This window comes from Lynx canadensis, chromosome C2 (genome assembly GCF_007474595.2).
Source record: "Lynx canadensis isolate LIC74 chromosome C2, mLynCan4.pri.v2, whole genome shotgun sequence".
NCBI lineage: Eukaryota > Metazoa > Chordata > Mammalia > Carnivora > Felidae > Lynx > Lynx canadensis.
This window is the reverse complement of record NC_044311.2, coordinates 157,087,930-157,108,617: the sequence shown is the minus strand read 5'-3', so window position 1 is coordinate 157,108,617 and position 20,688 is coordinate 157,087,930. Positions and strand designations below refer to the sequence as shown.

The following is a 20,688-nucleotide window of genomic DNA, read 5'->3' as shown; positions in this document are numbered from 1 at the left end:
TTTTGTATCCTGCAACTTTGCTGAATTCATGTATCAGTTCTAGCAGACTTTTGGTGGAGTCTGTCAGATTTTCCATGTATAATATCATGTCATCTGCAAAAAGTGAAAGCTTGACTTCTTCTTTGCCAATTTTGATGCCTTTGATTTCCCTTTGTTGTCTGATTGCTGATGCTAGAACTTCCCACACTATGCTAAACAACAGTGGTGAGAGTGGACATCCCTGTCGTGTTCCTGATCTCAGGGAAAAAGCTCTCAGTTTTTCCTCATTGAGGATGATGTTTGCTGTGGGCTTTTCATAAATGGCTTTTATGATCTTTAAGTATGTTCCTTTCGATCCCGACTTTATCGAGGGTTTTTAAGAAAGGTTGCTGAATTTCGTCAAATTCCTTTTCTGCATCGATTGACAGGATCATATGGTTCTTTTCTTTTATTAATGTGATGTATCATGTTGATTGATTTGCGAATGTTGAACCAGCCCTGCATCCCAGGAATGAATCCCAGTTGATCATGGTGAATAATTCTTTATATATGCTGTAGAATTCGATTTGCTAGTATCTTATTGAGAATTTTTGCATGCATATTCACCAGGGTATTGGCCTGTAGTTCTCTTTTTTTTAACGGGTCTCTGTCTGGTTTAGGAATCAAAGTAATACTGGCTTCATAGAATGAGTCTGGAAGTTTTCCTTCCCTTTCTATTTTTTGGAATAGCTTGAGAAGGATAGGTATTAACTCTGCTTTAAATGTCTGGTAGAACTCCCCTGGCAAGCCATCTGGTCCTGGACTCTTATTTGTTGGGAGATTTTTGATGACTGATTCAATTTCTTTGCTGGTTATGAGTCTGTTCAAGCTTTCTATTTCCTCCTGATTGAGTTTTGGAAGCGTGTGGGTGTTTAGGAATTTGTCCATTTCTTCCAGGTTGTCCAGTTTGTTGGCATATAATTTTTCATAGTATTCCCTGATAATTGCTTGTATCTCTGAGGGATTGGTTGTAATAATTCCATTTTCATTCATGATTTTATCTATTTGGGTCGTCTCCCTTTTCTTTTTGAGAAGCCTGGCTAGAGGTTTGTCAATTTTGTTTATTTTTTCAAAAAACCAACTCTTGGTTTCGTTGATCTGCTCTACAGTTTTTTTAGATTCTATATTGTTTATTTCTGCTCTGATCTTTATTATTTCTCTTCTTCTGCTGGGTTTAGGCTGCCTTTGCTGTTCTGCTTCTAGTTCCTTTAGGTGTGCTGTTAGATTTTGTATTTGGGGTTTTTCTTGTTTCTTGAGATAGGCCTGGATTGCAATGTATTTTCCTCTCAGGACTGCCTTCGCTGCGTCCCAAAGCGTTTGGATTGTTGTATTTTCATTTTCGTTTGTTTCCATATATTTTTTAATTTCTTCTCTAATTGCCTGGTTGACCCATTCATTCTTTAGTCGGGTGTTCTTTAACCTCCATGCTTTTGGAGGTTTTCCAGACTTTTTCTTGTGGTTGATTTCAAGCTTCATCGCATTGTGGTCTGAAAGTATGCATGGTATGATTTCAATTCTTGTATACTTATGAAGGGCTGTTTTGTGACCCAGTATGTGATCTATCTTGGAGAATGTTCCATGTGCACTCGAGAAGAAAGTATATTCTCTTGCTTTGGGATGCAGAGTTCTAAATATATCTGTCAAGTCCATCTGATCCAATGTATCATTCAGGGCCCTTGTTTCTTTATTGACCGTGTGTCTAGATGATCTATCCATTTCTGTAAGTGGAGTGTTAAAGTCCCCTGCAATTACCACATCCTTATCAATAAGGTTGCTTATGTTTATGAGCAATTGTTTTATATATTTGGGGGCTCCCGTATTCGGCGCATAGACATTTATAATTGTTAGCTCTTCCTGATGGGTAGACCCTGTAATTATTGTATGATGCCCTTCTTCATCTCTTGTTACACATCTTGGGCTGATTTTGGATATGGCGCCAGGTAGGAGTCCAAAGTCATTCATTTGCGTTAGGCTCTCTGATTGCCTTGATGCCATTTGTTGAAAAGGAAACCCTTTCTGCATTGAATTGCCGCGGCGCCTAGGTCAAACATGACCATAAATGTAGGGGTGTATGTTTCGGCTCTGAGTTCTGTTCCCTCGAGCTGGGCCCATCCTTGGACCGCTACCGCACAGTCTCTGTTCTTGTAGCTTCCCGGTAAGTTTTGGAATTGGAAAGTGCAAGTCCTCTGATTTTGTTCTTCTTTTTCAAGATTGTTTTGCCTGTTCCCGGGTCCCTTGCAATTCCATCTGAATTTTAAGATCGGCTTCTCAATTTCTGCAGGGAAGCCAGCTGGCATTTTGATAGGGATTGTGTGGATGAGGACTTTGACAGCCTTGAGCGTTCTCATCCGGGCATGTGGCATGTCTCTCCATTTAGTGAGGTCTTTGAGAATTCCTCTCAGCAGTGCAATGATACATTTTTAATTTGAAAAACCCAACTTTGTGGATGAAGGTATGTGGGTTTATGCACATGGAGACAGGCTTGGAGAACCCACACTTACCTGTGTCTGCCTTGGGGAGGCGATTCCGGAGGGAGCGGAGTTTTCTATACTTCACGTATTTGACTGTTTTCCAAAATATGTTTCTCTAGTTAAAGTCCATTCATGTTGTAAAAGTTGTGTGTCAGAATTGACTATGAAATTCTTGTAACGATGGGCTTATTTAGTGTGCTTTTAATATAGTTCAGCAATCTGATTGCAAATTTTCAGAGACGTCCGTATCACCAAAACAGAACAAAATACACCAAACCCAGGGTAGACCGCAGCCTCCTTCTGGACAGATTGAATCCGAGAAGACTATATGGGAGAGAACCCGAGTTTGCTACTGCCATGGTTTCCCAAGGCTGAGGCCTACCTGGGAATTAGTGGGCCAGCACAGAGCACAAGAAAAAAACAAAAACAAAACGCAACAAACCCGCCATCTGGGTCGATCCAGAGACCCCCCTGGAGCGCCTGCTTCTGGGCGGCCGAACCCACCTGCTTCTTTCCCCGGGGCGCTCCCTGCCGGTTGCGCTCCCTACGGCACCTGCTGTCTGTCCTGCTGGCGGCCCGCGACCGGGTCCCTCCCTGCTCACTTTGCCGTGGCGAGGGGCCTTCCTGTAGCTGGCGCTCCTCCCGCAACTTGCCTGGCTTGAAGCCCAGTGGCCGGAAGTACAGGCCGGAGCTCGGCCTTCAGAGTGCCCCGCACGGGTGTGTGGCCAGCCTCCTGCCCGGGTGAGTGGGGGGCGCCGACTGTGGAGCGTGAGGGCAGGAGGGACGTGGCTCCCCTCCTGGCCCGCCTGCTGGGTGCCCTGTGCACGTTCAGCAGCCTGAGGGCCACGGGGACCCATCCCTTGCCAATGGAGGGTGTCTCTGAAGCAGTGGACCTTTCCCTCTTAGGCCTCAGGTGGTCGTGACTTTGGGGAATAATCGTCCCTTGGTAATCCAGTTCAAGTCCAAGTGCTAACGAGTGGTTTACAGTCTCCATTACTTAGAGCCTTGTCATACGTGTGTCGTATGTATTGTCCTTGTGCCGTGACGGACTTGGAAAGGAGAACAGGCAGCTTCTTCAGCACCTGCCACAGCCGAGTGACGTGCAGGCCGCCGTCCTGGAACACGCCCTGTGGGCACACGGCTCACTCACACCCGGACACACCTGGGTTGCACTGCCGAGCCCGCTGGTCTCCCTGTGCCTTCAGCGTGCTGCCCGCAGCATCTGTTGTTATCCGGACACGCTTTGAAGTGGAAAGTAAGGAACGACGGTTTTCGTTTTAATTTAGTGTCTGAGACTAAAGGAGCATCTCTCCGATTTTCACGGACTCTGCAAGTAACAGCGTTTTCGACGGTGCGTGATTGCTGGTGTCACGTGGCCCTGGGCGCGGGGCGGGTCAGGCAGTTGCCCCCTCGGTACTTGCTGGGTATGTAATTCACCCAGGCCAGCAAATCAGAGCGAGCTGTCGGACGTGCGGTGTCCTTTCCGGAGCAGAGCGCACGCGTCACGCTCTGCTCTGATTCTGGTCTCAGAAAGTGAAAGTACTTCCTTCAGGAACGGCGTAGCCATTATTTTAATTGGTGGACAGCAGTTGGCAGCCTTTGAAGAGTTCCCGTTTGCTTTAGATAAATCTGTTTCCTTTCGTCTTGTACTTTCTTTTTCTCACCTGAGGATTTGTGAGACGAGGCCTTCAGCGAGAGAGAGGGGGGCTGCCTGGAGCGGGGGCGCCAGGATTTGTCCAGAGAGCGCACCGGCTCTGTCTGGGTGTCGTTTCGGGAGTCAGCCCGGTGGCGTTTTCCGGAGTCGGCAGGCACGCCCCTGCACACGCGGGCCCCCTGCCTGCTTGGCCCAGGCAGCGGGGCGGCCTGGAGAAGGAAGCCCTGGTTTCGAACCAGTAGCCAACCGGGGACATTTGAAAACCGCTTTGATGCTTGAGATGTGGGAGCGCTTCAGGAAATGTTTGGTCGCCCTATCGTGAGAAACGCAGCCCCGAGCGAATTCCGTTCGGTTCATTCCAAAACGCCACCCAGACGTCGTTCCCTCTTCTGACTCGGACGTTCCAGAAGTACTGAGGCGCGTGGGCAGGCGTTCCCGACGAGGACGGGGTTCCTTTCTAGGGGAGCGTCCGCCCAGCCTCCTGGGTTAGCCGTTCAAACTGCCTTCTACCCCGGACCTCAGCTCTGCCATCCGCTCGTCGAGCCTCCCAGCTTTGCCTCCTGGGCAGTGGGGGGGGGGGGGGGGGGGGGGGGGCGTGAGCGCCACGCTTCCGGGCACCTTCCGTCGGGGGCCCTGGGGACGATGAAAGGGGGTGCTCATCGGCTGCCTGGGGCTCCTCTACCAGAAGACGTGCATGGTGGTCTCCTCCTCGGTCTGTGCCGGGCCCGCGTGCAGAGGAAGGGGCCTCCAGGACGTCTGTTCAGGGCGCGCGGGGCGGCCTGGGACCACCTCGTCCGGCAGCCAGGCGGTGGCGGCGTTGGCTCCCCGTGCCGCCTGCAGGCCCTGCCCTGGACGGACACCGTCCCGGCACCGGAGCCGGCCCGGCCCCACACTCGACCCTCTTCATGTGGCTTCGCCTGTCCTGCTTTGTCGCCAGGGCTCTGGGCGCTGTCGTGACCCCCTCCCCCCGTTTCACTACGGTTTCTCCAAAAAGTAGCAAGGACGCAGTTTTCAGAATCATGGTCGGTCTCTTAAGTTGAAAAAAATGGACTCCAAAAAACACTTTTTACCTTGTTCTTTTTTTTTTTTAAGTTTTACTTATTTTGAGATAGAGCATGTGTGTGCATGCCGTTGGGTGAAGAGCAGAGAGAGAGAGAGAGAGAGAGAGAGAGAGAGAGAATCCCAAGCAGACTCTGCACTCACAGTGCAGAGCCTGATGTGGGGCTTGAACTCACAAACCGTGAGATCGTGACCTGAGCTGAGATCAGACGCTTCACCCACTGCACCACCCAGTTGCCCCCCTCCCCCCTTTAACAGGTCAAACCTTGTTCTTGTTTTGACTGTTTTGCCGCAGCCCGGCCCTCCTTCCCCTGGGACGCAATCCTGGCATCCACTGCGGTAGTGCCAGCGGAAGCTCTGAGTGTCCTCACCAAATGGTAGAGAAGCCCCCTGTGCGGCTTCTTCGGGGATTCTTTGTCTTTTTCCGTCAATTGTGGAGAGAAATATCGTTCACGATATTTGCAAGTTTATTTTACTGAATCGAAATAGTATTATTGACTTAAAATTTGTGCTTTGAAAAAACGATTTTAAAAAAATGAAGGTTGTCTTGGAATAAGCGTATTTCAGTTATCGTCTCCCGCGCCACGTCTCGCATTCATCTTGAAAGGCAGCATGTCTGCCGTGTCGCGCCTCCTGCAGCGACTAGGGCCCGGTCTCCACGCCGTGTTGGCGTCGTAGAGCTCATATTACAGGTCGTGGCTTAGACAGGCACTCAGTCGGGCCCAGCAGCTCACGCGCGGCCGGCTGTCGCCACACATGTTCGGTGTCTTATTTTCGAGGCTTAGGTAACCTGTCAGCCGCTCTAACGCGTGTTCCCTAGGGGAGGTTTGTGAGGGGGAGTCTTTCTGTCTTGAGCTGGGGCTCTGCCTCTCTGCTGCCCTGTCGTGCACACGGGCCAGGAAATAATGTTAATTTACACATACGGTTTTAAAATCTGACGGGGCTCAGAAGTGGTTTATTCCATTTCTGCCATTTTCCACGTGACGAGGCCGTAAAGCCAGGCAGACAGGCATGCCGGTGACCGTGTGGTGTGGGCCGCGTGACAGGCACCCAGTGCAGGCCCACGGGTCAGGGCTGGCCGTGCGCGTGCACACACCTGGCTGTGCGCGTGGGCCTGTTGGGGATCACCTGTGTGCTTTTCATCCGGTCCTTGAAGGTTACAGAAACCCCGCTTCTAAGGCACACTTGAGGGCGCCTGGGGGGCTCAGTCGGTTAAGCGTCCGACTCTTGGTTTAGGCTCAGGTCATGATCTCACTGTCGTGGGTTCGAGCCCCACGTCGGGCTCTGCTTGGGATTCTCTCTCTCTCTGCTCCTCCCCCGCTCATGTGCTCTGTTTCTGTCTCAAATAAATAAACTTAAAAAAAATAAGAAAAGTAAAAATAACCTTCAAAGTAAAAAAAAACTCTTAACTCCTATCATTTAATATGATAGTCTTTCTCTAACGGGCATAATCCATATCCTTACTTGAAGGTGAAATGACGGCGAACATACAGGAAGTTGACAAGGTCCTTGGGTTTTGCAGCTTTGCCCGGAGCCCTCTCCTCCGATCCCGGCTCTAGAGAGGCTCTGTCTGCTGCCCCGCCCTTACCTTCGTGAGCGCAGAACCTGTGCCTGCAGCGTGGTCTCTGTGCTGGTACCTGGGACTCCAGCCAGGTTGGGGCGGGACAGTGAGCGTCATTTTCCACTCAGGAAAACATATCGGCGGGGCACCTGGGTGGCTCAGTCGGTTGAGCGTCCGACTTCGGCTCAGGTCATGGTCTCGCGGTCTGTGAGTTTGAGCCCCACGTGGGGCTCTTTGCTGACAGCTCGGAGCCTGGAGCCTGCTTCGGATTCTGTGTCTCCCTCTCTGTCTCTGCCCCTCCCCTGCTCACATTCTGTTTCTCTCTGTCTCAAAAATAAAGATTAAAAAAAAAAAAAAGAAAAACGTATTGGTTCATCACTGTCATGTATTCATTCATTTACTTGTTTTTAATGTAGAGGAAGAAACTTTCAATATAACTTATTGTCAAGTTGACTGACCTACCGTGTATCCAGTGTGCTCTTGGTTTTGGGGGTACACACCCGTGGTTCATCGCCCACTTGCTCATCGCTGTTACTTAACCTTTCCACACGCGTTTGTGAAACACTAGGAACTTCCTCAGCTGGCCGCTGCAGTGAGATGCTGAGAAAACTACTTGCGCTTGTGTTTCTGTCTTCTAGGGGCCCAGAAGACACCTGTTTTGAGTTTGGTGTATTTCCTGCCATCCTGAGTTTCCCACTGGATTACCCATTAAGTCCCCCAAAGATGAGATTTACCTGCGAGATGTTTCATCCCAACAGTAAGTGCTCTGGGGAGTGGCTTCGATGGCACCGGGCGAGGCATGGGGTTGTGTGCGTGTGACAGGTGCCACGTGGAAGACGTCGTGTGTGTTTTGGACTTCCGTCACTTAGTCACGGTGGGATTGACATCAACCGAAAAGCAGGGTAACGGAGATAAAACAAAATGTGGACCTAACTCTGGGTGCCATGTGACCCACCCGCTCCTTCCGGTGGGCCGATGACAGCACGTGAGCGCGGGCGTGCGCAGAGCGCTTTGCGGGCCTCCAGCACGGTGTGGTGTTCGACAGTGGGGGCTGGTCAGAGCAGACTAGGTTTGCAACAACAGATGCCTGGTTAGTCCGTATGTTAGAGCGCTATAGAGAGACTTTAGATGCTCTAGAATAATATTTAATGATATGGAATGGTATTTGGTCTATACCGAATGAGAAAAGCAGGTCACTAATCAGGCTTATTACAGTTTACTTTTTTTTTTTAATTTTTTTTTAATGTTTATTTATTTTTGAGACAGAAGGAGATGGAGCATGAACAGGGAAGCATCAGAGAGAGAGGGAGACACAGAATCCAAGTCAGGTTCCAGGCTCTGAGCTGTCAGCACAGGGCCCAATGCAGGGCTTGAACTCACGGATGGTGAGATCGTGACCTGAGCCGAAGTTGGACGCTTAACCGACTGAGCCACCCAGGCGCCCCTACAGTTTACTTTTTTGAAAAAAAATTCACACGTAAATATGTATAACTGGAAGTATAACACGAAAATGTTGAAAGTGATTCTCTTTCCATAATGGGATCTCTTTTTGATTTGTTTTTGGTTAATCTTTTTTCTAAAATAAACGCATGTTTTAAAGAAGAGGGGAAAATACGGTCACCAAAGAAATTCATTGGACTTAAGTTGGAAAGTGTCTAGTAGCAGGAATTGGAATTCCTCAATAGCTGTGGTTTTTATTCCTGGAGAATTAGTAAGAAAATATGTTGTATTTTAAGTGATCATATTCGGATAATGTTCCTCTTTATAAATGATTAATTTTACTAAAAATCGTGATCTTAATAGTTGAGAAGAAAAGTAAGATACACCGTTTTGTAGAAATATTTTATTTGAAACGAATTCCTTTTCCTGTGCTTCTCTGCACATAAGATAGCTGACGGCTAATTGAACTCATGAGAGCATTTCTAGAACTTTCTGAGCCTTTGACACCTCTCAGCTTACAAAGGAGTCCACTTTGCACGGTCTCCCCTGGCCCGCACCTGCGTGGGCACCTCCTCTTGGGAGAGCTCTGCCCAGATCCCGCCCCCTTCAGTGAAGGGTCTCAGGATTGCCCGCCTGGGGAAGCGCTTCCTGCCGCTCCTTTGAAACTTCTCACTACGCTGATGTTACATGTGGGTCATCAGTTCCCTCCTCAGAGAGATCGTTTTCAAGTGCTCTCTCATGTTAATGCAATTCTGCGTGCCTGGTAGGTACCCAGGACTACCCCTTCCTTTGCGAAGGCTGGCCACGAGGTGGCAGGGCTTTGAGGCCAGGTGACGCGTGCACGTGGGCATCCATCACACTGCTGTTGACTTTGGCGTGTGTTCAGGGTGTTCTGTAATGCAGAATTAAAAATACGTGACAGTAGATGGAGTCAACTGAAGAAGTCCGCGATTTCAAATCGATTAACCAGAAAATGGAACTATAAAGAGGATTGTGGGCAATTAAAAAGTAATACGATTATACCGAAGATACGCACACTCTAGAACGGTGCTGGTGATGCGGTGTTAGAGGCAGATGTGGCTGTGAGCTGACAGTTTGATATTGTGCTGAGCATTTTGTCACGTTCAGGTAATTCAAGTAGTTTTAAACTTTGGCTGTCCTCTAAGTGGATGGGTGTTATTTCTATCTTGTGAAAATCATTTTTGAGAACTATTTAGGTTTGCCAATGACATGAATATTGATCAGTCCCTGAATGCTTTGAAAGGATAATTGAGTACATCTACTGAGACTTGCTGGGATACAGGGGTGAACGGATAATAGAAGGTGGGGGCCTTGACCATCACGAGCTGCCAGTCTGAGGGCAGAGGTGAACACGGTTGGACGAGTCCTACAGGTAAATAGGAAGTCACACCAGGAGGCCAGGGAGGGGCCCCGGGCAGGTGGTGGTCAGGCTCACGTCTGCAGGAAGAGCCGTGGGAGTTAACCCAGTGATGTGTGAGAGGCGGAAGTGTGTCTGACTCGTGCAAAGGCCCCGTGCAAGGAGTGAAGGGGCCAAACCGGTTCAGGCCCTCTGGCCAGGAAGAAGGATTCTGATACTTGTGCAGGAGGAGTGGAGATCCACTGAGGGAATCAGAGTGAGGGAGGGAGTCGTGTGGCCAGTGTGGTCTTGGAAGGGCCACTGGCTGTGGTGTAGAGGACAGACCGCAGGGCTGGGACACAGACGCGGCGGCCTGGGGAAAGAGAGGCCAGCGGTGCGGAGCCGAGCACAGGCGAGACGAGGGAGGGATTGCAGGGGGGGCCCGGTGAGAGAGGAGGCGGCAGGGACGTCGCCGCCTCCGTGTTTCTGGGTTTGTGCTGTCACCGTGTGTTGTGACACACCGTCACCGTTCGGTGCCACCACCTGAGGAGGTCTGCTGAGATTGGACACCTCACGGCAGGGATGCCGTCCGGAGCCTTGGGTGCCCAGGCCCCGGGCGTGGGCACCGCCGCTGGGCCCTCTGACGCCCCCAACAGCTGCTCACACGCTCTCCGTCCGAGACGCACCGACCTTAGGCAGGTGGGAGCAGAGTGCCGGGACGGGGATGGATGGACGCGCGAGGAATGAGGTGCCACAGGAGGCACCGCTCCGACCCACCCGGGTATCTCAGTCGTCACGGGGTTGTGAGCTCACGAGCAAAGGGGAATTACTAAAATTCGTCCTCAACTGTCTGTCGTTCGTGTCGTTATAACCAGAAGGCCTTGCAGTTTGACAGTTGAGTGTGCCCGACTGGACTCCCCATGTCTGCGTATGTGCTGTGCCGTCTCAGGACCCGCCCTGTGTGCCGGAGGAGTGACGGTGCCCGCGGCACCCTCGGCGGGACTGGAGACAACCGCGAGCCGGAGACGCAGTTCCTCCCCAGACCGTGGGCATCTGCTTCATGGTGCTGTGCGCTGGGGCGGGTTAGGTCGGACACAGCTGACCTCCAGAGGCGCAGACGGCCGTCCGTCTCTCTGTTGGAGCGAGTTCCCTGGAGAAGTCGGGACACCTTCCTCCTTGGATGGCACGGCCTTCATCCTGGCTCTGTGGACGTAGGTCTTCGCGGCCTCGCTCAGGGCTTTCGGGGCGGAGTTAGGAAAGTCGCTCTGGAACCAGCTCTGGAGATTACGTGCGTTCGTTTGGTGAAACGTCTCACGGCCAGATAATCCTCCCTTTCGTCCTTGGGGAGCGAGTGGGGCCTCGTGGCCATGAGCGTGGCGCCCGGGGCCCGGCTCTGCTCCAACCGTGCCCGCGGCTTGCCGTCCGCGTCCGCCTCGCCCGCTCTCCGCCGTGGGGCTCACCCGGTGTGTTTTGACCCCACAGTCTACCCCGACGGCAGAGTCTGTATTTCCATCCTCCACGCGCCGGGCGACGACCCCATGGGCTACGAGAGCAGCGCGGAGCGGTGGAGCCCCGTGCAGAGCGTGGAGAAGATCCTGCTGTCGGTGGTGAGCATGCTGGCAGGTAAGGCCCGCGGCCACACGGCCCGGCGGCTGCCGCGGTCTCCCGTGCGCTTCGCTCCCGCGTGCGGTGTACGGACCGGTGCGGTTTTCTGCTTCCTCGCCGAATCCTTTGTACCTGCTTGTCCGCGTGTCGCACGCCTGTCGTTCTTACGGGTCTCAAAGATGCCTTCCCGTTGTGTGTATCGTGTGTTGACCGGAACTAACCGCGCCCCGATCCGCGGGCACCGCGCTCACGCGGTGGGTGTTTACCGGGGGGCCTGCTGTGTCGCAGACGCCGGGCCCTGGGGGGTCCAGCTCGGTGCACCCTGGGCCCCACCTTAGGGACTGCTTTCTGAGGGGACTTTGCAGGCCCAGCAGTGGTTGCCAGTCACCGACAGCTCCTCAGATGCAGGGACTGTGGGGCCAGCTCCCGCGACGGGACTGGGCGGGAGGAGTTGCGAGCACGTGGGAGGTGACCGGGGAAGGGGGGCAGCTGAGCCTCGAGGGGGCCCTGCCGGGACCACTTACGGCTCGAGCTCAGCGGGGGCAGGGGCCAGGGCGCCCTGTGGAAGTGTGTGCTCACCTGGGGCCCAGGCTTCCGTGGGGGTGTTAGACTGCCAGCCGTGCCTTAGAACGACCGTCCCTGCAGCCGGGTTCCTGTTGGACGGGTGTCCCCGTGGCCCGGGCGAGAGGACGAGGGCTTCAAGCAGCTGCAGGGCCAAGAGCCAGGGTGCGTCTGGGAGACGCGGGCTCACGGGCGTGCAGGGTGACACCTGTGTTTCTGACCTGAGTGCCTGGGTAGAGGAATGCTGTTTCTGGGGACAGGAATCTGGGGGGGGGGGGTGGCAGGAATGGGAGGAGAGTCCGGGATGTAAGTGTCCATCCTCGGTGGCCGTCCCCCCTCGGGAGCCGCTCAGCCAAGGCCAGGAGTGGGAGCGAGGGCACGGGGTCACGTCTGGGGAAGACAGTGGGTGGTGGGCAGGACAAGGGGGATGAGGTACAGAGGGCGGGTGGGCGGGAGGAGAGGAGTCCTCAAAGAAACGTAGGGAGGAACGATGCGGAAAACCGGGAAGAAGGGGAACGGAGGCGAGTCGGGGGAGGGCCGACGGTGCCGTGGGTGGCCCGGAGGAGGAGGCCGGCGGGGTCCTCGGTGGGCCCCTTGGGTCACCGCGAAGTCGCGGATGTCAGTTTGAAGGTGGAGGCGCCTCGGCCTCTGTTCACACGCCGAGTGAACGACCAGGTGAGAGGCGACATCGTCTCCGGCCGTCCGCGGTAAGTTGCACCCTCGCAGACGTTTCTTTGAAGGTTTTGGTGTATTCCTCACACGCTTCTCTCACAGCACGTGTCCTCTGTCCTGACCTCCCTCTTCTCCAGCTCTGCCCCCACAGCCAGCGCGGCCACGGCCTGCCCCGCTCGGCGCCCTCCGGCCCGCTTCAGGAGACCGAGGCCCCCCCCCCCCCCCCCCCCCCCCCCGTCTACCGCGAGTCGTGCGGGCCCTGGGGTTTCCGCGTCGCAGATGCGGGGCGGGGAGCGGGCCCGGCCAGGGGTCCCCTGAGCGCACGCCTTCCTTGGGGCCTGCGGGACTGCCGGTCCTCTGCCCCCTCCTCTCCCGTTGCCCACCTGGTAGCACCGAGTCTGAGACCACGCGTGGTCATTTGCGGTCTGTAGGCCCACTAGATGGTGCCCTCTGAGGGCCCGTGTCACCGTGTTCTCCGCACGCCCGGTGCCCTGCACGAGGCCTCACGCACAGGACCCGGTGGGGAAAGGCTTGCCGAGTAAAGGGAGGAAGAAAGTCATTGTGGGTGGAGGAACGGAGGCGGCGTGCCCGCAGAGGGAAGCCAGGCCGGGGTGCGAGGGAACCGCCCGGGTCGTGCTGGCGGCCGCGCCGGCCTCTGGGCTGCCTTTTCTGCCTTTTCTGATGCAGCGCATTCCAGTCCCCCGCCCCACAGGCCCCGCTGCCTCTTCGTGTGCGTCCCGATTCGTCTGGAGCGCCTACCGGGCTCAGGCGTCCCCCTCGGCCGGACGTCGGCCTCTCAGGGTCCTTCGGCGGGAGCCGGGTGGGCGGCGGTGGGGAGGAGTGGGCCACGCGGAGCACCGACCGTGAGGCCGGAGGGGCGGGCGGCGGGTCGTCTGGAGCTCACTGCGCGGTGGGGACCCAGTGTTCCCAGAGCAGGACTGAGAACGCAGGCTGGCTCTCCGAGACCCTCGGGAGGCAGGGGTCACGAGGGCGGGTCTTCATGCGGTGTCCCTGACCTCACGCTGCCTCCGGCCTCCCTGTCTCGCGGGTGAGGAGGCTCCCGTCCGTCTTTCGGAGAGCTGATCTCCTTCCCTGGCGGTTCACAGACACCAGCACCTGTCCTTCGTGTCTGGGACACGGTTCCAGAAGGATCGCGGGTGTTCTCGAGTGAAGCGGGAGACCTCGCCGGGCCCTTGCCCTCTGGCGCCCTTTCACACGGAGCGCCTGTCCGTCTCTTTCAGAGCCCAACGACGAGAGTGGCGCCAACGTGGATGCTTCCAAGATGTGGCGGGACGACCGGGAGCAGTTCTGCAGGGTCGCCCGGCAGCTGGCGCAGAAGTCCCTGGGGCTGTGAGGCCCCGGCCCACACATGGACACGCGCAGTGACAGTGACACCCTGTGCTGGTACCCAAAAAGGCAAGCTTGCAGAAGCACAGCGTCTGGTTTTCCCCTGCCTTTCCCGCTCCAAACAGGCTTCTCTTCTGAAATGGTGATTTATGTAGGACGATGACGCCGGGCGCAGTTTTCCCCGTATTCGCGTGGGTGGTCGGAGCCCTCGCCACTGCCCCTCCCAGCCGGGGCCCCGCACGCCCCGTCGGTAGTGGCTTCCCTTCCGTCTGCCGGGCAGGGGGCGGCCAGAACCAGTTGTCCTTCTGAAGAAGCAGCAGAGGGTGGGCGGGACAGCTCTGGCCTTGCTCCCCGCGTGCCCCAGGGGGACCGCTGTCTGCGTCCCTGCTTTCTAGTGCTTCGGGGGTGTTGTCCTTGTCATCTGGTTACAGCTTTTTGTTTGTCGCGCATTACAAACTATCACACTTAGAAATGCTTTCAGGAAATAAATACTTTTTAAAAATGTGGATTAATGAAAAACGGGGTGTGTACGAGAGAGGTTTACTGCTGGTCGTAAGGACTGACCGCCTCTTCCTGGTCCCGTTTAGCGAAGAGGTACACCGATGGCCGGGTTTACTGGCGCATCACAGGGCGGGAGCACGCGAGACTGGACGTTTTGGTCAGTGTCTTCTGGACGCACAGGGGTCTGTCTTTTCCACATAAACACGGGGAAGTTCTGACGTTCTGTACGTCGTGGCCGCGGCAGGAACGTTCATTATTGAGACAGTTCTTTTCACTTGGGGCTGGAAGGGAATGTGCACCCCTAGTGAGCGCAGAGGCGTGCCTTATCCCAACCTTGACCGGGGCCCGGGGGCGGGGGTGGGGGCGGGGCACTCAGTGTGGGGTGTGATGTCCCTGCCCTGGCACCAGGGGCTCCGTTCTAAGCAATAACAGATCTGTTGCAGAATCAAGTATTTGGCCTGTCAGACAGGTTACGTCTAAATAGGAATTTCTATTTTTGAAATGGGGGACAGTCTACAGGACATACCGTGGGTTTTACTTCTCATCCTTCTCTCCTCAGTCGCGTGTCCAGCGGGCGGGAGTCCGTCTCACCGACACCTGACACAGGGTTGCTTGGTGTTCACGAGACTGGTGGGCGGGGCTCCGTCCATGCTGGCTCTGTAAGGAAAGCAGACTCTTTCTTTCTCAGAAGGGAACCATTTCAGATTTGGAATTCAGTACGAGAACTTGTATTTGGAAGGGGATCAGGAAGGGAGAGGGGTTGTACCTGAATAGTATTTGCGGGCGTATTAAATGAGACGCGGCCCTCTCCATGGAGAGGGAAGGACTGGTCCGTGGGGGGATGTGGTCCGTGGACACGGCTGGTGTGCGGGCGCTGTGGCCACGGGGTTTCCGTGAAATCTGGAGAAGGGAGAGAGGCGATCTCTTTGCAAGCAAAATATTTTTATTCACTTGTATTTATTAAATGGAAACAAAGAGAATCTCATGTCCTTACTTTGTGGTGGAGTTTAATTACTATGTTAAAAATAAAGTTATATATTTTCCCCCTATCCTGTACCGTATTTTTCCTTGTGGACTTTTATGTAACGCTACAGAATTTTTTGTGTAATCCTAGAAAACCGAAACTGGTTGTGCCCCGGGTCGGTGCCAGAGGCCTCGTAGCGAGGCGTGGCCGCAGCTGGAGCCCTTCGGGGCGCCCCTTTATTCTGGGGACCCGTGCCCTTCTTCCTCTCCTCCCCCTGCCGTGCTCCTTTGCGGGAGTTCTGGGTTCCCTAAGGGGCCCGGGTGTGCGGTTGGCGGCGGGGGCACGGGGGTGTGCGTGGGGCATGGGGGACGTGTGCGGATGTGCGGGGGCACGTGGGGTGAGTGGGGGTGTGCAGGGACATGGGGGTGCGTGGGACACAGGGGCGTGCACTGGGGGCACGTGGGGGTGCACGGGGGAATTGGGGCACATGGGGGGTGTGCGGGGACATGCTGTCCCCAGCCTCTCCCTGGAGCCCGGTGCTTCCTGCCACTGGGCGGTGAGGAGAAGCCGGGGTGACGTCGAGACCACACAAGTTCTGCAGACATCAGAAGGCAGGCGACTCTGGCCCGAGCCTGCGGTGACCGTCGCTGTCGAGCTGGCCCTCGAATCTGGTTACTTACCTGGTGAGCGGAGGGCACAGAGGCCTGTTGGGAGGCTGGTCACTGGCCGGCTTCTGCTCTGGTGCTGCCCTCCCAGCTGCCTCACCGGCGGCCAGAAGCCCTGCTGTGTCCTCCACTGGGTGTGGAGTCCTGCCGACCCTCAGCTCGGAGAGGGAGTCCCGCGGCGGCCGCCCGCAGCGCCCCGTGCGACCCAGCCAGCCTCGTCTCCTGGACCCCAGGTGGGTGCCGGGCCCTCACCTCCACCTCCTCCCGCCCGCCAGCCCCCGCTGCCTCTGGCGAAGCTACTCGGAGTTTCTGCGGCCCCTGCTTCTCCTGCTTCCGAGGGGGGGCCCGGGAGCCCTCACTGACCTGCCCCCCCCCACCCCGGGCCTCCTCGCTGAACCAGGAGATACTGATGTCTGGGGCTGGGGTGGGGGGCGGGGTCAACACCGGGACTCCGCGGAAGCGCGTGCATGCGGCAGGTGGCCGTGCTGGACGTGGGACACGTGTGGCAAGGCTCTTGTCCCTCACCTTCCCTTTTGCCTGAACTGTGTCATCTCACACTGGGACACTCTAAGTGAAAGGAACCGGTGTTTAAACCACGAAGGGCGCGAAACGCACAGATTCCCAGTGGAGTCGGGTCTCCTGGCACGGTGAGGGGGGCGGAGCCTGGGGACCCTCATGGGCAGCAGCCCCGCGTGCCCCCCCCCCCCCCCCCCCCCCGCCCAGTGGATGCACAGGTCATGGAACCCCTGCCTTAGCTACACACGAGGGGGCCTCTCTAGTTCTGGCTTCTCCCCTGGAGTCCCAGGGCGTTGGGTCCTGCTCAGAAGGGGCTCAGTGCTTGGGGCTGGGAGAGGCCGGGCCACGGCCTGGCGAGGGCGGGGGTCTCAGTTGGTGGGAGATGGCGGGACCATGCTGTCTCTCTTGAGGCGGCTGCTGCTGCCGTAGCCGCCGACCTGCGTGCTGGCCTCGGGAGGTGCTAAGCCCCTGTGTCGCGCCGGCCCCGCCGTGGGGAGGCAGTTCGCACGGCTGTGGGGCCGCCTGCCTTGTCAAGGCCGGGAGGGGGGCCAGCGGGTCTCAGAGGGGCTGGGCCCTGCCGGCTGGGGGTCGTGGCCCTGGAAGCTGCCAGGGTGACGGCGCAGGCTCGCCCGCGCGGGGCAGAGGGGAAGGGTCTCCCGCGCTCCGGCGGCGGGTGCTCGGGGCCTGCCCCTCCGGCCCCCGTGGTGAGCTGTGTGTGCCCGCCGTGGTCCCCGGACTCCTGCTTGCTGCAGGCAGGCAGTGCTGACAGGTTCCTTCCGTGGCCTGCGTGTGCACGGGTTCACCTTTCTGGCAGCGGACCTGCTGTCGGAACCCATTGCGCTGGACACCAGAGACTGAGGGCCCGTCCCCTGCTGACGGCTCTTGAAACCCCGGGCGATGCGCGAACGGACTGGAGCACAGCCCACTCGGGGACTCTCCCGGGTGTCTCCCTTGGACCAGTTCCCGCCCGCTGGGCCCTGGGCACCTCCTCCCCGAGCGTGCCCCCGTCTCCCTCAAGACCTCCATCAAGACTCGTTCCTGCACACGCGCTCACCCACCGCTCCTGCACGGCAAGCAGCCCCTGGAGCTGTGGGGGCCGGTTTGCAGCCGTTTCCCAGGAAGCACGGTCCCCGGAGGGATGGCAGAGGCCGCGCCTGCCCCGGGGGTCCCGCCGGGGGTCCGCCCATCTGGGACCCCAGAGCAGCAGAACCCGGCACCTGCTGCCGGACCGTGGTGCTGCTCTGTTTGCTGCCGTGGTGGCAGCTGGGACGCACCTGTGGCAAGAACTCCACCCCTGCGACCGGCGGGGCTGGGTCGTGACGACTCGTGCCCTTAGCGTCTCCTCATCGCAAGCCTGCCTGCAGAGGCCGCGGGGCTGGGTGGCGATGCTGTGGCCCCGGGGGCCTGGGGAGCTGTGTTCCTGCTCCAGCATGGGGGCGGGGGTGGTCATGTCTCTGCGGTGGGCCGGCCCCCCACCTGTGGCACGGGTCCTGACCGTCTGTCGGCACCCGGCGGGCTCAGCAGAACCACTAGAGGTGGGCTCGGTCCGGGTCGACGTGCCGCGCCCTGGGAGCAGGACGGGGCGTCACAGCCAGCGGCCTCCCGGCCAGAGACCCTGCAGTCAGCCCACCTTCCCGGGGCTCCTGGCGAGACACTGGCAGGCACAACCCCCGTTCGGTGTGATCGGGGAGCCTGGCCCCCGGCACTCGCTGGACATGGCCCGCGGACGTGGCTGGCTGTCACAACGGGCAGGTGTGTGTGCCGCGGATTCCAGCGGCAGAGGCAGGGGTGTGGCTCAACCGCCTCAGGCACGGCCCCTCCCCCCCTCCCTCCCTCCCCCTGCTGTGGAACAGATGGGGGAGGGGCAGTGGGCCATGAGGGGGGTGGGGCGGGCAGAGACAGGGCTGTGCGTGACAGGTGGGCCCCGGGCCCAGGGGGCTTCGCGTGCACACACGCACACCCCCTCACACGTGCACACTCACAGCTGCACGCTCACACACGTGCAGACCTGGTTGTGTAGCTACGTGCATCTGGCGTTGGGTCACAGCAGACACGCAGCAGGACCCTGTCCCAGGGCCGCAGGGAGCGTGGCCACCGCGTTCTGTGACGCTGCTGCCCCTCAGGGAGCGGCCAGGGCTGCCCGGGGCTGAGGGGACACGTGCAGAGGGGGCTGTAGGCAATCTAAGTGGCCCCATAAAGCACAAGTCTCGCTGCCTCACCCCACCCTCCCAGGAGCCACAGGGAGCCGCCTCGCTCACCCCCGGGCGAGTCCCGGGTGCCCCCGCTCCTGGTCGTTCCTGGGGTGCGGCTGAGACATGGCTCTGTGACGCGTGCCGTCCTGCCAGCCTCCCCCGCCCGCGTCCCGCAGCCCCTCGTCCTCCTGGTTAACTTAACCTACCAGTGGGTTGGTTACACCTGCGGGTGTTCTGTGTGCAAGCCGTCCTCCTGTTTCTGGGGCGGTCCAGCGTGGTTGGGGTGTGTCCTCCCCGGAGCACGCGGCCCACGTGGGCCAGCTCATGTCCTGTCGCGTGGCTGTGTCCGTCCGCGCCGGTGAGTGGGGACTCGGCTCTTCCCGGCTTGCCGTGTCTTAGTTTTGGCATCGGAGTGGCACGGGCCTCGGGGAGGGACCGTTCGTTCTTTGCTCCTGCAGGACAACCCGTTCCTGGAGAGTTTATAGGACTCAGGTGTGAACCCTCTCGGCTCTGCTCTCTTTGGGGAAAACTCCTTAACATTTAAAGCATCTATAGCCTTATAGTTAAAGTGGATTTCTTATAGATAGCGTAAATTTGGGTCTTTTAAACTCTTTTGTTTTGGGACACCTGGGGGGCTCAGTCGGTTGAGCGTCCGACTTCGGCTCAGGTCACGATCTCACGGTTCGTGGGTTCGAGCCCCGCGTCGGGCTCTGTGCTGACAGCTCAGAGCCTGGAGCCCGCTTCCGATTCTGTGTCTCCCTCTCTCTCTGACCCTCCCCGGCTCACGCTCTGTCTCTGTCTCTCTCTCTCTTGAAAATAAACATTAAACAGTACTAAAAATCTTTCATTTTTTTCTTTGGATTTTTAAGACGTATTTTTTAAGTAAAATCCATACCCAACGTGGGTCTCGAACTCACAGCCCTGAGATCAGGAGTCACAGCCTCCACCGACTGAGCCCGTGGGGCACCAGGTTTCATTATTTTTTTGCAATCTGACGATCTCCATCTTGTAACTAGTGTAATTATGTTTAATGTAATTATTGAGACGTTTGGATTCGGTCTACTGTTTCATTCTTTGCTTTCTGTTTGTTACTTTGTTCTGGCTTTCTTATTCCCTTTTGGACTATTTGAATAATTGTTAGTATTCCATTTAGCTTATTTGTTTTTTAAATGTAACTTATTTGTATTAGTAAATAAATAGTGTTTTATTGGGTGTTGTATTAATCTTGTAGTGGCTGCTGGAGGGATTAGAGAAATTTTTCACAGTCCACATAGAGTCTCTATTTTACCAGTTTAAGTAAAACCTAGAACCCTTCCAGCCACACAGGACCCTTTCCTGCCTTTGGATTTGTCACATCTGCGCCCACCGGGCCACCCCAGAGGATGCTCTGGCTTTCCCTTTCTGTGATTATTTTAAAGAATCTGAGGGAGGAAGGAGCATGTTACACTCACTGAGATATTTGTGATTTGTTTTCTTCATGTGTGTCCGAAGGCCAACACTCCAGCGGGGTCCCCGTGCTGAGGTCCCTGTGCTGGGGTCACCTTGCCAGGGTCCCTGTGCCAAGGTCCCTCTGCTGGGATCCCTGTGCCAAAGTTCCTGTGCTGGGGTCGCCTTGCCAGGGTCCCTGTGCCAAGGTCCCTCTGCTGGGGTCCCTGTGCTGGGGTCACTGTGTTGGGGTCCCTGCGCTGGGGTCCTTGTGCTAAGGCGCCTGTGCTGGGATCCCTATGCTGCGGTCGCTGTGCTGGAGTCACCGTGCCGGGGTCCCTGTGCTGGGATCTCTATGCTGGGGTCTCTGTGCCAAGGTCCCTGTGCTGGGATCCTTGTGCTGGGGTCATCGTGCCGGGGTCGCTGTGCTGGGCCCTCCGTGCTGGGCCTGCCGAGCACCTTCAGCATGGGAGCAAGCTGCCAGCGCAGATTCTCTGTGCTTCGTCGACTGGGACGGGGCTCGTTTGCCTTTCTTCCTGAAGGTGTCTCCCTCCGGGACTGGGGCTGCCCGCCTTCATACCGCGGTGCTGCAGCCCACTGCCCGCACTCAGCTGGTTTCAGGTGAGAGACGCCCGCGGACTCCGGCGGCTGCCCCCTGGGTGTAATCACCCTGCCCGCCG

At 56.9% G+C, this 20,688-nt stretch overlaps 1 protein-coding gene across 2 annotated transcripts in view; it reads left to right on the top strand.

Moving 5' to 3' along the window:
* The window catches only part of UBE2G2 (ubiquitin conjugating enzyme E2 G2), a 40,114-nt gene extending 24,819 nt beyond the window's left edge, over window positions 1-15,295 (top strand). For both annotated transcript variants that reach the window (XM_030328693.2, XM_030328694.1), the window contains 3 exons: window positions 7,402-7,520; window positions 11,043-11,183; window positions 13,640-15,295. In XM_030328693.2, the coding sequence (XP_030184553.1) occupies window positions 7,402-7,520; window positions 11,043-11,183; window positions 13,640-13,752 (373 nt within the window). In that variant the 3' untranslated portion in view covers window positions 13,753-15,295. The remainder of the gene's footprint in view (window positions 1-7,401; window positions 7,521-11,042; window positions 11,184-13,639) is intronic.
* The last annotated feature ends 5,393 nt before the right edge of the window (window positions 15,296-20,688 follow it).